At 40.1% G+C, this 13,788-nt stretch overlaps 1 protein-coding gene across 2 annotated transcripts; it reads left to right on the top strand.

The window, feature by feature from the left end:
* The first annotated feature begins 4,181 nt into the window (after window positions 1-4,181).
* arl3l1 (ADP ribosylation factor like GTPase 3, like 1) lies at window positions 4,182-9,825 on the top strand. Of its 2 annotated transcripts, none has more exons than XM_086017854.1 (6): window positions 4,182-5,190; window positions 6,224-6,367; window positions 7,488-7,604; window positions 7,727-7,777; window positions 9,148-9,333; window positions 9,437-9,825. In XM_086017854.1, exons 1-6 carry the CDS (start codon window positions 5,173-5,175, stop codon window positions 9,482-9,484), a joined length of 564 nt encoding a protein of 187 aa, XP_085873980.1. In that variant the 5' UTR covers window positions 4,182-5,172; the 3' UTR covers window positions 9,485-9,825. The 2 variants fall into 2 exon arrangements, with proteins under 2 accessions (XP_085873980.1, XP_085873978.1); XM_086017852.1 differs by having other exon boundaries at window positions 4,400-5,214.
* The last annotated feature ends 3,963 nt before the right edge of the window (window positions 9,826-13,788 follow it).

The following is a 13,788-nucleotide window of genomic DNA, read 5'->3' as shown; positions in this document are numbered from 1 at the left end:
AGATTAAAAATAAATTTTAGAAGTAGGCAAAATTTTGTGCTCAATGGCCAAATAGATTTTAAAAATATACAGAACGGCAGGACAAAAAAAGTTAAAATGCATGATTTTTTAAAAATTATTAATTCAAACGTTTATTATTTATAATGAATGTAATTCTAACTAGTTGTCCATTTATTGAATGAGGTAATTTTATCAACATAGTTAATTTTAAGTAAATCGTGTTTTGTTTTGTTTATGTTTATTTTGAGGCAGCATGTTGAAAAGGTGTTTAGGACATCCGTCTCACAGCTCCGGGTTTTGAATTTGCGCTTTGGCCTTCCTGTGTTCAATGAATGTGAGTTTTTGATGTAACGCAAATGAAAAAGATAGCTGTTGCGTTTGCCATTAAAAACATCCGGACCAGGGTAAGCGGTGTCGAAACTGACATGACATTTTTGTAACACTTGGTTAATAACCAACCAATGGTTAGTATGTCTGTCGCACTGTTCTGAGGTTTTGATTCTCAATTTCGACCTTCCTGTGCTGAGTTTGCATGCTTTCCATGTGCTTGTGTGTGTTTTCTCCGGGTTATGGTTAGCGTTAGGGACCTAGATTAATAGCTCACTACTATAAGTACTCATTTCAATTGTGTGGAAGGCAGTTTCAAGATTAAAAGAGGCTTTTGGAAAGGATAAAGACAGGGTACATTTATTTCACATAGCTTAATTGTCTGAGACAGAATTGTCCCTTTAGGTCTCCTACATTCAAATGAACTGCTTGTGTACCCTTGACTTTTACATATGGGAAACATGTGCCTTTTTGGGCCGTGAAAGACGCAAACAGTAGAGTTTTAGTAAGAAGCCCCATGGCATACATTAGTGTAAATTGTCAATGTCAGGCTGTACCCTGAAAAGCAGCAGTGCTCTGCTGGGCATTGTGCAAAAAAATATTGTGTGGGAGGCACTTGCATGACCTGATTAAAATAATACAGAATATTGCTGCTCCAATGTTGCAGTTCATGATTCATTTTGTGTGCAAAGAATACAGCATGTGGCACTGTGGGCTGCTTCTACATCATTGTAAATTTCCCTTGTGGAGGAATAAAGTGTCTATCTATCTTCAGGATTTACATCTTTAGACTTCTTTTTGTCTTTTACATCCCTATGTGCCAACAAAATATGACTCAACAACAAAACAGCAGTAGTGAATTACCATTCATTGCCATGACTCCCAACACAAATCTAAAAAAAGATATAATAATAATAATAACTCATCCTGCTCTATTCAAATCCACAAGATGTGGATTTGCATGTGTATCAATGTTTTTCATCTGCTGACAGAAGCAAAGCAATGGAGTGCCTCAGCCAATACACCTGCAGTATCCGTGTGTGTGTGTGTGTGTGTGTGTGTGTGTGTGTGTGTGTGTGTGGGTGTGGGTGTGTGTGCGCGCGTGTGTGTACGTGTGTGTAACTGTGGATGCTGGGAGGAGGATTGGAGTAAACGTATGATAAGTTGACTTCATATGGCAATGCACTGTGAACGTTTCCTGTAGCAATTATGGGTCTTTGCCACTTGGTGTCACTGTTAGCAGCAAGAAGATTGCTGGATCTAGCAGAAAAAAGGGGGTAGATGAGTCTTAAACCACGAACTGTAAAGTAGGCTCGCTAACTCCCACGTGCTTGAGGAAATTACAAAATAAAGTAAAAGATTGGACGGTGGGAAGTTAAGTAAAATACTGCCTAGTGCATACTGTCAGAAAAGAAATAAGAAAACTCTAAAAAGCAAAACATGGCATAGTTCAGAGGAGGATACAAAGTGATGATGACAATGTAATTGCCATTATGCGCAGGCTGCCATCTGTCTCCTCCTTGTGCAAGGCAAAGCTACCTAGCATCTGGCTTCTAATACATAATTTAGGAAATCCTATTGATCTGACTGTAATTGAAAGCAAATGTGACACATCACATTATTTTAAGTAAATGTGACCCCTCCTCTGGCCTGTGCTGAAGCATGCAAACAAAGGGAGGAGGCACGAGTCAAGCCGTGGTGGTCCAGCTCCTTTCAGACTCAGTTGTTAACAAAAAGGGGAAAATAATCCATCTTATTTTATCGCATGTGCTAATTGATGAATGATTTGGATCTGACTTTTCAGCAGTCATATCAAATCAATCATTAAAACAGCCTTTTAGCAGCTGAAAAACATACCCAAATTGAAGGGTTTCGTGCTCCAAACAGATCAAGAGAGTTTTATCCATGCTTTTGTCTCCAGTATACTTCATTATTCTAATTGTCTTCTCACTCCATCAAAAGAGCATCACATAGCTGGCGCTCAGTCAGAGCTCTGCAAACAAAGAGCATAAAGATTATAACATATTATTTTTATATATATTATTTATGATAGCTCCCAGTCAAGGTTCTGCTGCTGGTCTATAATTCACTGAATGGTTTTGGCCTTGAATACATTAAAGAAATGCTAATTGAATATAAAACCAGTAGGGTTCTGAGGTCAGTAGACTCAGGTAATTTAGTGGAGCCCAGAGTACAAAGCAAACATGATAAATTAGCATTTAGCTCTTTTGCTACATGCAAATGGAATAAGCTGCCAACAGAACTGAAGTCAGCCTATGATAACCTATGGTTAAGTTTTTTTTTTAAAGCATTTCTATCATACATTTTTCCCAAATCTTGTTCTTGCTCTGTACGTTCCTTAAAGCCCCTATCCCACTGAGCGATGAACAATTGCGAGTGTTTTCAAAGGCAGCGAATGTTGCTGTTCGTCAGGTTTCGTTTAATGTCGCAAATGTTCGCCAAACGTTCGTCAACAGTTTCAGTGGGGTTTTTTTGTCGCAAGGAAATTTGAAAGATCTTCAAAATTCCCTCCCTACAAGAAAAGTACAGGCGAACGTCTGCCAAATGTCTGATGACCGTTTGGCAAATATTTGTGAACATGAACAAACCCTGACGTGAACGCGCACTTTTCTACCTTGGCCAACAATTGGAAATATTCGACCCTCAGTGGGCTTTCGTCATTTTAGCAAGCGGCTTTTTATTTCTTTACTTTTACTTTTACTTTTAAACAGAGCTGGGGTGCACTCGTCTATGCTTTAGTCCGCCTATGAGTTCCCGTCTATACTTCCCGACCCGCCCGGTCGGTCCGAGTCAGCCAAAGGCGTCGAGTACGGACTTTACCGGTAACACATCACACGCAAGTACCCCACTCCATGCAGTCAAACAAAGAAAAAGTTCAAAATAAAACAGTGTTGTATACCTTTCCACCCCACAGATGCAATGACATGCATGCCCCGTTTTGTTTTTGTTTCACTGATCACCAGGCTGTGCGTGTGTGTGTTTGTCTGTTATTTTTATTTACAATTTTCTTTATTTGGCGGCGTGTCTGCTTGTGCGGCGCCTGCGTCTGACGTGAAATTATGTTCTCGACGCCGATTGGCTGTCACCGACGAGGGACGGACTGGGACCACGTTGTTCGACCACAGATACAGCACAGAAGTTATGGACGTATAGATGATGCCCAGCTCTGCTTTTAAATGTCTTGAATCCTTCTGTTTGTGTGTGTGTCTGTGTTTCTTTGCTTTTAAATGTCTTAAATTCTTTTGTTTGTAAATGTGTTTAGGTGTTGTGTCTTTGCTTGTGTGAAGCACACTGAGTTGCCTTGAGTATGAAATGTGTTATATAAAACGCCTTTTCTTGGCTATATGTTAGCAGGCAATTTCCCAGTTTGTACGAGTTGACTCAAGACAACTGGACCGTGCCATTTTTTTTTGTAATTCTGGGGCAGAAGAAATGGCTACATCATAACTTTGGATCCTTGAGCCAAAAGATGACAATATCATTTTTCTATGGCAACACGGTGGACAAATGTGTAGCATGCCTACCTAATCGTTTTGAGGTTATGGGTTTTAATCTCTATTTGGGTTTGCATGTTTCTCCCTCGAATCCAAGTGCTCACCTGTGTTCCAAAAGCATGCATGTAAGGTTAATCCAAGACTCAAAATTCTCCAATCTACATAAATTTGACTGAGAGTGTGAATAATTTGTTGTGTGTGCCCTGTGGTTGCCTGATAACCAGTCCAGGGTGAAGCCTGCCTCTCCAAAGTCAACTGAGATAGTCCGGACTTTACCCATGAACCTAATGAGGACAAATGGAAAATGGATGGATGCATTTTATCAGGATTGACTTATTTGTAGGCACCGTATCTAATTCTAATTGCACAAGTGCTGATAATTGCAAGTTAGAGAAAAAAAAAATCCACTATAAGCATGAATACACGGTATTGCTGTAGTTCTGTAGCTTCGGTGTTGGTGAATGCTTTCAGGACCATTTGCACAGCATAGGTCAAACCATTGTGTAACATAACACTGGCCACACCCACTGAGCAGAAAGCTTGTGTAGTTGAGCAAAAGAGCCTCGAAATGTTTTAATCCAGACCCAGAACAGGCGTGCTGAGACTAATCCCACTGAATGCCCTGCTCACAGGAACGCTCCCTAACAGACACCGAGCAGCTTTAGACAGGCAGCCGCGGAAATGATACACAAGATGATGGCGCTATCAGCTCCTCCAACGGAGAGGATTGGATGTGGGAATGGGCTGAGTCGATGCGTCTGCTCAGGAATAAATTCAATGAAATAATCCTTTTGAGGTTTAAAAGTGTTTGGCTCCATGCATACTGTCAATCCTCATCCTTGCTTTTGCATTAGCAGCATTCCGCCCTCAGCCATATGGCCGACTGTCCCAACTGTGTGATAATGTGCATGTATGTATGTGTTTACTGGGTTCCTCTTGTAGCAGGTGGCTAAGGAGATAATCCAGGTAAAGCCACTGCGAAGTGGAGACGGAGGGATGGACTGAGGAAGGGGGTGGGCGGATGGCTAGAGTGAGTGGCCTTTGTATGGACTCCTAGGGCTAATTCTGGCCTCCTAATCCTGCTCCCGTTCGCCCTCCCCCTCTTCCTGCTTTGCCATCTCCACACTGATGGTTTGGTGCAACCGATGGCCAGGTAGACACAAGCATCACACACGCACACCCTTAACCTGAGCAGCTTCTCTGAGCGGGAAGAGGGTGAAAAAGAGGCAGCGCGTATCATTTTGACTAGCTAGCTTGTAACGCGCATGAGTGAGCCCCATTGGAGAATGTAGCATCGGCCCTCCAGACAAGCTAAAGGATACGCGCCACCATGGGAGAAGCTCAGAAGGTTAGTGGAGTCATCCAACCACAGGTTCGTCAACGTTTTTCATTTCTTGATGTTGTTGTTGTTTCTTGTTCAGATTGATTGTATTTGATTAACAATGTTATGTATTTTTCTACATTTCTTGAATCAGCAGCTGGTTGTATTGCATAGGTTCTTTTATGTGTTATTTATTTATAATTTAAAGCGACAGCACCTCAGTTTTAGTAAGAGCACAGCATTCTGTTTGGCGCACTTTGATTGAGGCTAATCACGTTACATAGTACATCATTACATGAATGGAGACGCTATTCTAAATGAAGCCTCAGATTATGTCTTACAAAACAGGGCTCAGATGATGTGTGAGCGCTGTGTGTCAGGGGAGCTTTGACTTCAAATCACGAAGAAGTCAATTCGATTTTTCCAATTTCAGGATTGATGGTGCATAGTTCAGCCCTTTGTTTCATATTAGCAGTGTGGCAAAACATTTCTTTAACTGAGAATTTTATTTATTTATAGGTTTACAGTATGGTTTAAGTCTGGTTAGGTTTTGGAAATGTTCAAATAAACCTATTTTTTCACAATAACATTTTGCGAAATCTCATGACGCACCAACAAACGTAAATGTCACAAAAAGTAGGACTAGCAAAATGATAATGATCTTGCCTCCATCTTACTCACATTTTGTAACCTATTGTGAAATCTGGGGCAGTTTAAGTGAACTCAAAGCTGATACTGTATGCTCACAGGAAGCAACGACTCACAGTAAGAACATTCAATTGTTCTGCCTGCCACTATACGTCACTAGCATTGCATGTTTTTGTAATTGATGATCTCTCTAACACCACTAGTGTGCCAAGTCACCCTGATTGGGAATCATTGTCGTCTGTCAAGCAGACCTACGCAGCACAAAATAATGAACAAAACCTATTTTGATCAATGTTTTCAGTATCGATGTATGATAGTTGTTGTGTATCGATACTATACTGTCTGTATAACTTGCCATAAGTAAACATTACACACATCATCTGAAAGGCCTCCCCTGTCCCTCTTCATGCAGGGCTTACTCTCCGTCATTGAGAAACTAAAGGGAACCAGCGAGCAGGAAGTGCGAATAGTTCTTCTGGGCTTGGATAATGCCGGCAAGACCACGCTGCTCAAGAGCCTCGCCTCTGAGGATGTCAACACCATCACACCTACGCAGGTGAGGTGTCAATATGACACGCACAGTGGCTAACAGTACTGCAGAAGTTTGTTGCAGGAAAATTGATATACACTTAAGATAGAAAAATCTACAGTCGGTGCACTCATCAGGTACCAAGATCCTCACTTAGCTTCTGTCCGCGTGTCATATGGGTTTGAAGCCGACACGGCCAACTCAACTTAATCTGCCTTGACATGTAATCACAGTACAGCAACACTCACAGAAACATCACAGGTAACCAGATCACATTATTTTATGTGGTTTCAGGTGGTTTTTTTTTCTTTTCTTTTTTTTTTTTTTTTTTTTTCAAAAATCCAACAGTTGGATTTTAAAAAGGGGGTTTTAGGGTTAGTTCTGAAGTAACAAGATTTTATGGTTAAACCTTTACACTGCTGTCAAGAGTGTACATCGAAACTCAGCATTACTCGTTAAACTGTTGGTAGTTGCAGTAGTTAGTTACATTACTGGATTCTGAAGGAAATTGTATCAACTATCAGAAATAACAGTTACAAACACACATGTAAAGAAGAAAGCCTACACTGTGAGGTTGGGAAAAAAACAAGAAAAGAGCTATTTTAAAAATTACAATTGTAAAACTGATATTCTTTCCCAGCATTGTACAGGTATCAACTGGAGGATCTAATTTGGTGCAGACAACTGGACCAGTGCACTCTCCCACTCAAAGTAGTGATTTTATTCAAATGACTTTTGACCTTCTAATGAATGTGCAATCAATTAATTGGCCATATGGGTTTAATATGACAATATAAGCACACATTGTTACTTTGTGTGGGTCTGCTTATTATCCAGGGTGAATATTGACCCATACACCAAATCAGATTTCAGGTAAGTCTAGACGACTGAACACAGAAGAGCCTTCCCAGATCTGTTCATTAGTTGTTCGACGTCATTTGTGAGCGTTGCTGAAAAAAAAAATAAAAAATCTGCCAATTAACACAGTACCGTCCTGTTTTAATTCCTTGTTACATTGCTGCTGACACACAAATATCCTGTGATGCTTTTGAACTTGATGCAGACATTGGCGTGTTCCAGCACATTTGACCTTTGAGAGTAATCATAGCGAATATAATAGTAACTCCAGCATTGTGTATCTTTTCAGGGCTTCAACATAAAGAGCGTTGCCTCTCATGGCATGAAACTCAACGTGTGGGATATTGGAGGGCAAAGGAAAATCAGACCTTTCTGGAAAAAGTATCTAGAGAACACAGATCTGTTGGTAAGTGACCATTAAAGTCAAATAAACTGTACATTACACCTGTGTTCATTACAATCCACTGGCTGAAGCTAACATGCAAATGGACAAATGATGAAAACAAAATGTGTTGATTCCTTTTTCAGATTTATGTTATTGACAGTGCAGACAAAAAACGATTTGAAGAAACTGGACTGGTGAGTTTGATTCTGAAATCAATTTCATTCACGTTAAATGACCGACACATTGCTACAAACGTCTCATGCTCCCAAGGCTTTTTTTTTTTTTTTTTATAGATCCCTCACACTTCAAAGTTAATTTGCTTTACAAGCAATTTAATTACAATGCGGGATTTGAAATGTACTTGGCATCTGATTATTACTGTTTTAAATGTTTATCGCAGTAAATGGACAGGGATGTTGAAGACTTGCATACGGTACTTCCTTTTACCATAATCCTCAAAATGGTCTAGAATTTAGATTTCTTGATGCATTAACACTCACCACCAGCCACTTCATTTGATACTCATATACAAGTTAATGAGATCCATTAGCTCCAACAGCTGCATATATAAATAATCGGTTTTCATGATTTCACTTACTTTTATAAAGCGGTTATCACTTGTCCAGTGTAAGCAAGATACACTGCACGAGCATAGTGGATATAAAAAGAGTTTCAACTGAGTTTGGTTGAAGAATATTCAACAACAACAAAAAACAAAATAGTTCACAGTACATTTCGTAGAGTACATTTTACTCTACAAAGACAATATTTGGTCAATGTCTAAACAGAGTAAAATTTGCACTTGGAAGAGAATAATATTCAGAGTCAATTTTACACAGAAAAACAATTGGAGAGTTATTTAGTTGAAAACAACGATCACATTTTTTTTCACTCATAAATTAGAGGATATTTTACAAGGAGAGTTTTTGAGTTAATTTTACGTGCATTGTATTAGATTATTTTTAAAAAGTCACACAGGGGTTGAGGAACATACCAACAACCTTCAGGTTAGGAAATGGCCACTCACTCTACCACATGAGCAATGTCACACCTACTCTGAATTAGTAAATTACATGGTGTCTCCAAATGGAGGCCCCCTCCCACAAAGCCCCCCCAAATCCTGTCTCCTTTTGGAGTTACAAGTATTCCGCCTGACATCAGTGATTTAGAAAAGTCACATTAGGGGCACAATGTGGTAGGGTAATCGTCTCCCAGCTTGAGGTTTGTTGATACGTTCTTCAACCCTTGTGTGACTTTTATTAAGCAACTAATACAATACAAGTAAAATTGACTCAAAAACTCTCCTTTTAAAATTTACTTTGAATTTCTGAGTGAAAATATTTTTTTTTTTAAATTTCCCAAGTAAGTAAATGAAATAAAATTTACTCTGAATATTATTCTCTTCCAAGTGTAAATTGTACTCTGTTTAGACTCTAACCAAATATAGTCTTTTTAGAGTAAAATGTATGCTACGAAATTTACTGTTTACAAGTGACGAAAGGGCGATGGCAAAACCTTTAACCAAATGAAAGACTCCCCCACTAAACGTGTTGTTTGCCTGCAGGAGTTATCCGAGCTGATAGATGAGGAGAACCTGAAGGGCGTTCCGGTGCTCATCTTTGCTAATAAGCAAGATTTGGCCACAGCATCGCCGGCCAGCGAGATCGCCGAGGGACTCAACCTTCATACGTACAGAGACCGCGAGTGGCAGATTCAGGCCTGTTCAGCCGTGTCCGGGGAAGGAGTTCAGGTCAGCTGGAAAAATTGGCTTTGCTTGTATCTCCTCTTACAAAGATTTATGAGAGTGCGCCTGGAAGGTTGCAAACTGTGATCTTATTTTGCTTCTCCAACAGGACGGCATGAACTGGATTTGCAACAACATCATGAATAAGAAGAAGTGAGCTCAAACAGCATGGATCAGGCAACCAGCATCATTATCATGTCAAAACACACCCCCACACACACACCCACTATACAGATGTGAATACTTTCTTTTTACAGTCTATGTCATGCTATTAATATTTAGGCTATGATTAGTAAATTAGGATTCTACACTGTTTATCATTGCTAAATGTTCTTGCCCTCTCCTCCCTAAGATTATGGTCTGGTGATCCTGTGAAACTATGCAAACTACGCTTAACTGTGTTAGAACTGTTGCCACCTGTACTATTCATAGAGTAGTTCAGTGTGGGTGTAATGTGTATTTTGGAGATTTTTGACAATAAAATGTTTGTTCATCTTCTTTTTCTTCTCTGATTTTCATTTCTTATCAGTCTGAAATATTCAGACTCTTATTTGGCATGTGGCACAATATCATCCATCCAGCCATCCCATCTATCGCTTATCTGGTCGTAGTAGCCTAACCCAGCTAACCACTCGTTCAGCATGCTGCCCTGCTAGACTACATATAATAATCAGAGCTGAGCATTTGACTAAAAATGCAGCTCAGATTCAGAAAACAGGTCAGCCGTGATTGGTCGTTGTGAGCAGTGGTGATGTCATTTTCAGCCGACAGAAGACAAAATGGCCGCCCCCGGACATGGCTAAAAACGAGTGCATTTTGCCGCTTAACTTATATTCCACAAACGCAAAATTAATAAGAATGCTGTGTTTCAACTAGTGGGCCTGCTGGGAACATATTCTTGAAAAAAATATGTTAGGGTTGACTTCGACTTTAAAGGTCATTCTCCTTGACTTTCATTGCTGTAATCTGCAGAGCAATTGTTGCATTTAGACTCCCTCAGTCTTCACTTCTTAGTCCTTGGACAAATGTGTCCAGAGGGCCATCAAGTTTTTTTTTTTTTTTTTTATCTTAACATACAGTACATTGTATTTGAGTTTGACACTCCTGTTTGCTGAAACTTCCATTAGGCTGTCGTAACTCAAATTGCATGGATCTTTTGTTGCTATCATGTGTAGGCGTCAGTAGACATCTGAAAAACTTGAACAGCGCATCAGACATTGTTGGCTTGTTTCCATATGAAGTGATTGCTTCTTTCTTGGAGTCTTGATATATGGGCAGGGCGAGGCGGTTTTTGTTACACATTCTGGCACAATATACTGTATGTGGTGAAATTCTCCATGGCAACACAAAGTAGGAGCAATCCTTGAACATTGCGTAGGCGTCGTTATCTGTTGAAGGAGCTCGGCAGGAGGTGGCGGGCACATTTTGAGGCGTGAAAGCACACTGCATTGTTCAGAGCTGCTTCTTCAACCAACAGGTGGCAGTGTAAGAGAAGTAATACTGTAGCACACGCATAGTCAGGTCAGCAAGTGTTTAGCACTTCTGCCTCACAGAGGTTTTGGGTTCGAATCTCGTGCACAGTTTGCATGTTGTCCCTCTGCTTGTATGGGTTTTCTCCTCCTACGTTCCAAAGATGTTACATTCAAGAAAGACTCTAAATTGTATGCTTGTTTTTTTTCTATATGCGCCTCGCTCCCAGAGTCAGATGAGATTGGCAAGCTACAGAAAATGGACGGATGGATGAAACACTCCGAATCAAAATGGGATGTCACATTGTCACACGAGTTTCCATGGCAACCCTCCTTGTTATTCTCCATTCACCATCTTCCTCTCTCCTCCAGGCGCCCCCTGTCCCACCTTCTTTCATTTGTACGTCTGTCACTTTGTCGTAGCCGCACTCCTCAAAAGAAGACGCCCTAACAGACTGGATCAAAACACACACACACCGGTAAGAACAAAAAGACATCCTGCGCCCTTTTTGCTTTTAAATATACTGTACATTTAAATGTGCCTTATTTATGCTGAACAATGTCAGTGACTGGAACATGTTCAACAGGCAATTTTATTTTTGCTGTAGGACTGCAGTCATGCCACAAGTCACCCACCCGACGCCAACAGTAACCCCTCCAGGCAGTCTCAACGTTACAGAGATGACCTTTCACCCCCAGACTGCAGCTACGCAGATTCCTTGGGAGGAGGTGCACATGCAAGTGCACACCGTCGTGATTGTGGTGATTTTTTGCGCCGTCTGCCTCCTGCTCCTCCTGGCGTTCTTCTACACTTTCTGCTTCCACTGCTCCATCACGTCGACGTCAACAGACTCCCGCAGCGTCGCCAGGAGCAGCCCAGATCGAGAGGACGCCACCTTTAAGTGCACCTCCACTGAAGGCCTGTCACTTGGGAATCACATCTGACTGGCATTAGAAGATTGCGTTTAATGGCATATACATGGTATGACGCACATAAATGTGTGGGATTATTTAAAACACAAATGTGTCAGATGCTAAATCACATAATCATTTATGATGCTTGATCTCTCCCTGGAGGACATGCAAAGGTAAAATGAAAGAAAGTCCCATTTTTAAATTTAGCTCATTTAAAACCTTTTTGCACAATTATTAATTGTATTAAAACCTGATACACGGTTAACTGGATTGAAACATTATTTACAAATTAGAGTACAACAAATGTTTCCATGTCCCATAACAAATGTTTCCATGGCCCATTATTTTCCTTATGCATTTATGTTGTGTTGTTAAGGCTTATACAGTATTTTGTTTACATTATGGTGGGTTCCATTGCGTTACCTTACATATTGTCTTTATGCAACATTACCTCACGTTGTGCTACATAACATAACATTGTCGTGTGGTGTTACACTAGAATGTGTTGTGCAACATTGCATTGCACATCACGCAACATTGTGTTACACCACATTGTGTTACTCTACATTGCCTTAAAGCGGAAGTCAACCCAAACCAGGTTCCCAGCACGCCCACTAGTTGAAATACGGCATTCTGATTAATATTGCGTTTGTGGAATAGAAGTTAAATGCACTCGTTTTTAGCCATCTCCGGGGGCGACCATTTTGTCTTCTGTCGACTGAAAATGACATCACAACGACCAATCGCGGCTGATCTGTTTTCTGAATCGTCGCATTGCTCTACCTTGCATTATGCCACTTGACACTATACTAACTTGGTACACTATGTTGCGTTACACATCCTATGTTAGGCTACATTGCATTACGCCACGTTGCGTTACGCTACGTTGCATTATGCTACTGTAACCCTAATAAATTGTTCTACCTTATCGGAGGCTGTGGTATGGCGGGCTACAAGATAAAATCGAGTTCGTGACTTCTGGTGTCTTCCTTGCCAAAACAACCGACACAGGACAATGTTTCAATACGTCTTTTTCTTTTTTCTTTACAGCCTCGCTCTAATACACAGCCTCGCTCTTCTTCTTCGCTCATGAAATGTGCCGTGCCAAAGCAACTCACAAAGGAACAAACACTCAAGCAAAATAAAAATAGACACATACACTAAAAAACGACACTGTAGCGTGTTAGGAAAACAATAAATACAAAATAATATATGCAATCCCCCCCCCAAAAAAATGAAAATATAATTTGGCAACTAAATCATGTGTTACACTACTTTGCAGTACACTGTAAAAAATGGGAAGTGATATTTACTCGGAAAAATCGTAGGAATGTTTTTTCCCTCAGAAATTCTAAGCACATTTTACAAAAGACTTTTTGAGTAAACGTTACTAGTTTATTAAATAAAAAAAATAAAAGTCACTCGAGGGAAGTCTTTTTCTTTTTTTTAATAGCACATTTTATACAGCTAACTCAACATGGTTCAGTATCAAACTCACAACCTCCAGGTTGGGAGAGGGCCACTCTACACCTGAGCCATGCTTCATACTGTGTGTGATATTACTGATATCTCCAAAAGGATACCAAAAATGCTTCATCTGGAGGTACAATGATTCTAACTGACACCAGCAATATACTAATATACAATAGCAGCAGCGTGGATCAGGTGTAGAGTGGCCTTCCCCCAACCTGGAGGTTGTGGGTTATGACCTTCAACTACTTGTGTAGTGTGCTATGTTAAAAAAAAAAAAAAAAAAAACTGCCTTCCCTTAAGTGACTTTTTAAAAATTGAATAATCTACTAAAATTTACTCAAAACCTCTTCTCGTAAATTTACTAAGAATTTCTGAGTGAAAAAAACTTTCCACGTTGTGTTGTATTGCGCTGCCTTGTGTTACGCTACTTTGTGCTATTTTTGCATTAAACTACATTGTCTTGCATTGTGTGCTATTTTGTGTTACACTTCATTATATTACCAGGTTGCCTTATGCAAGGTTGTGCTATGAAGCATTAGCTACATTGTATCATGTTAAATAGCTTTTTAACTGATTTTTATGTATTTATTTATTTTAACAGGCA

Source organism: Filicampus tigris, chromosome 2 (genome assembly GCF_054856515.1).
Source record: "Filicampus tigris isolate MCC_2025a chromosome 2, RoL_Ftig_1.0, whole genome shotgun sequence".
Lineage (NCBI taxonomy): Eukaryota > Metazoa > Chordata > Actinopteri > Syngnathiformes > Syngnathidae > Filicampus > Filicampus tigris.
The sequence above is the reverse complement of the archived record's forward strand: the minus strand, read 5'-3'. Positions and strand labels throughout refer to the sequence as shown.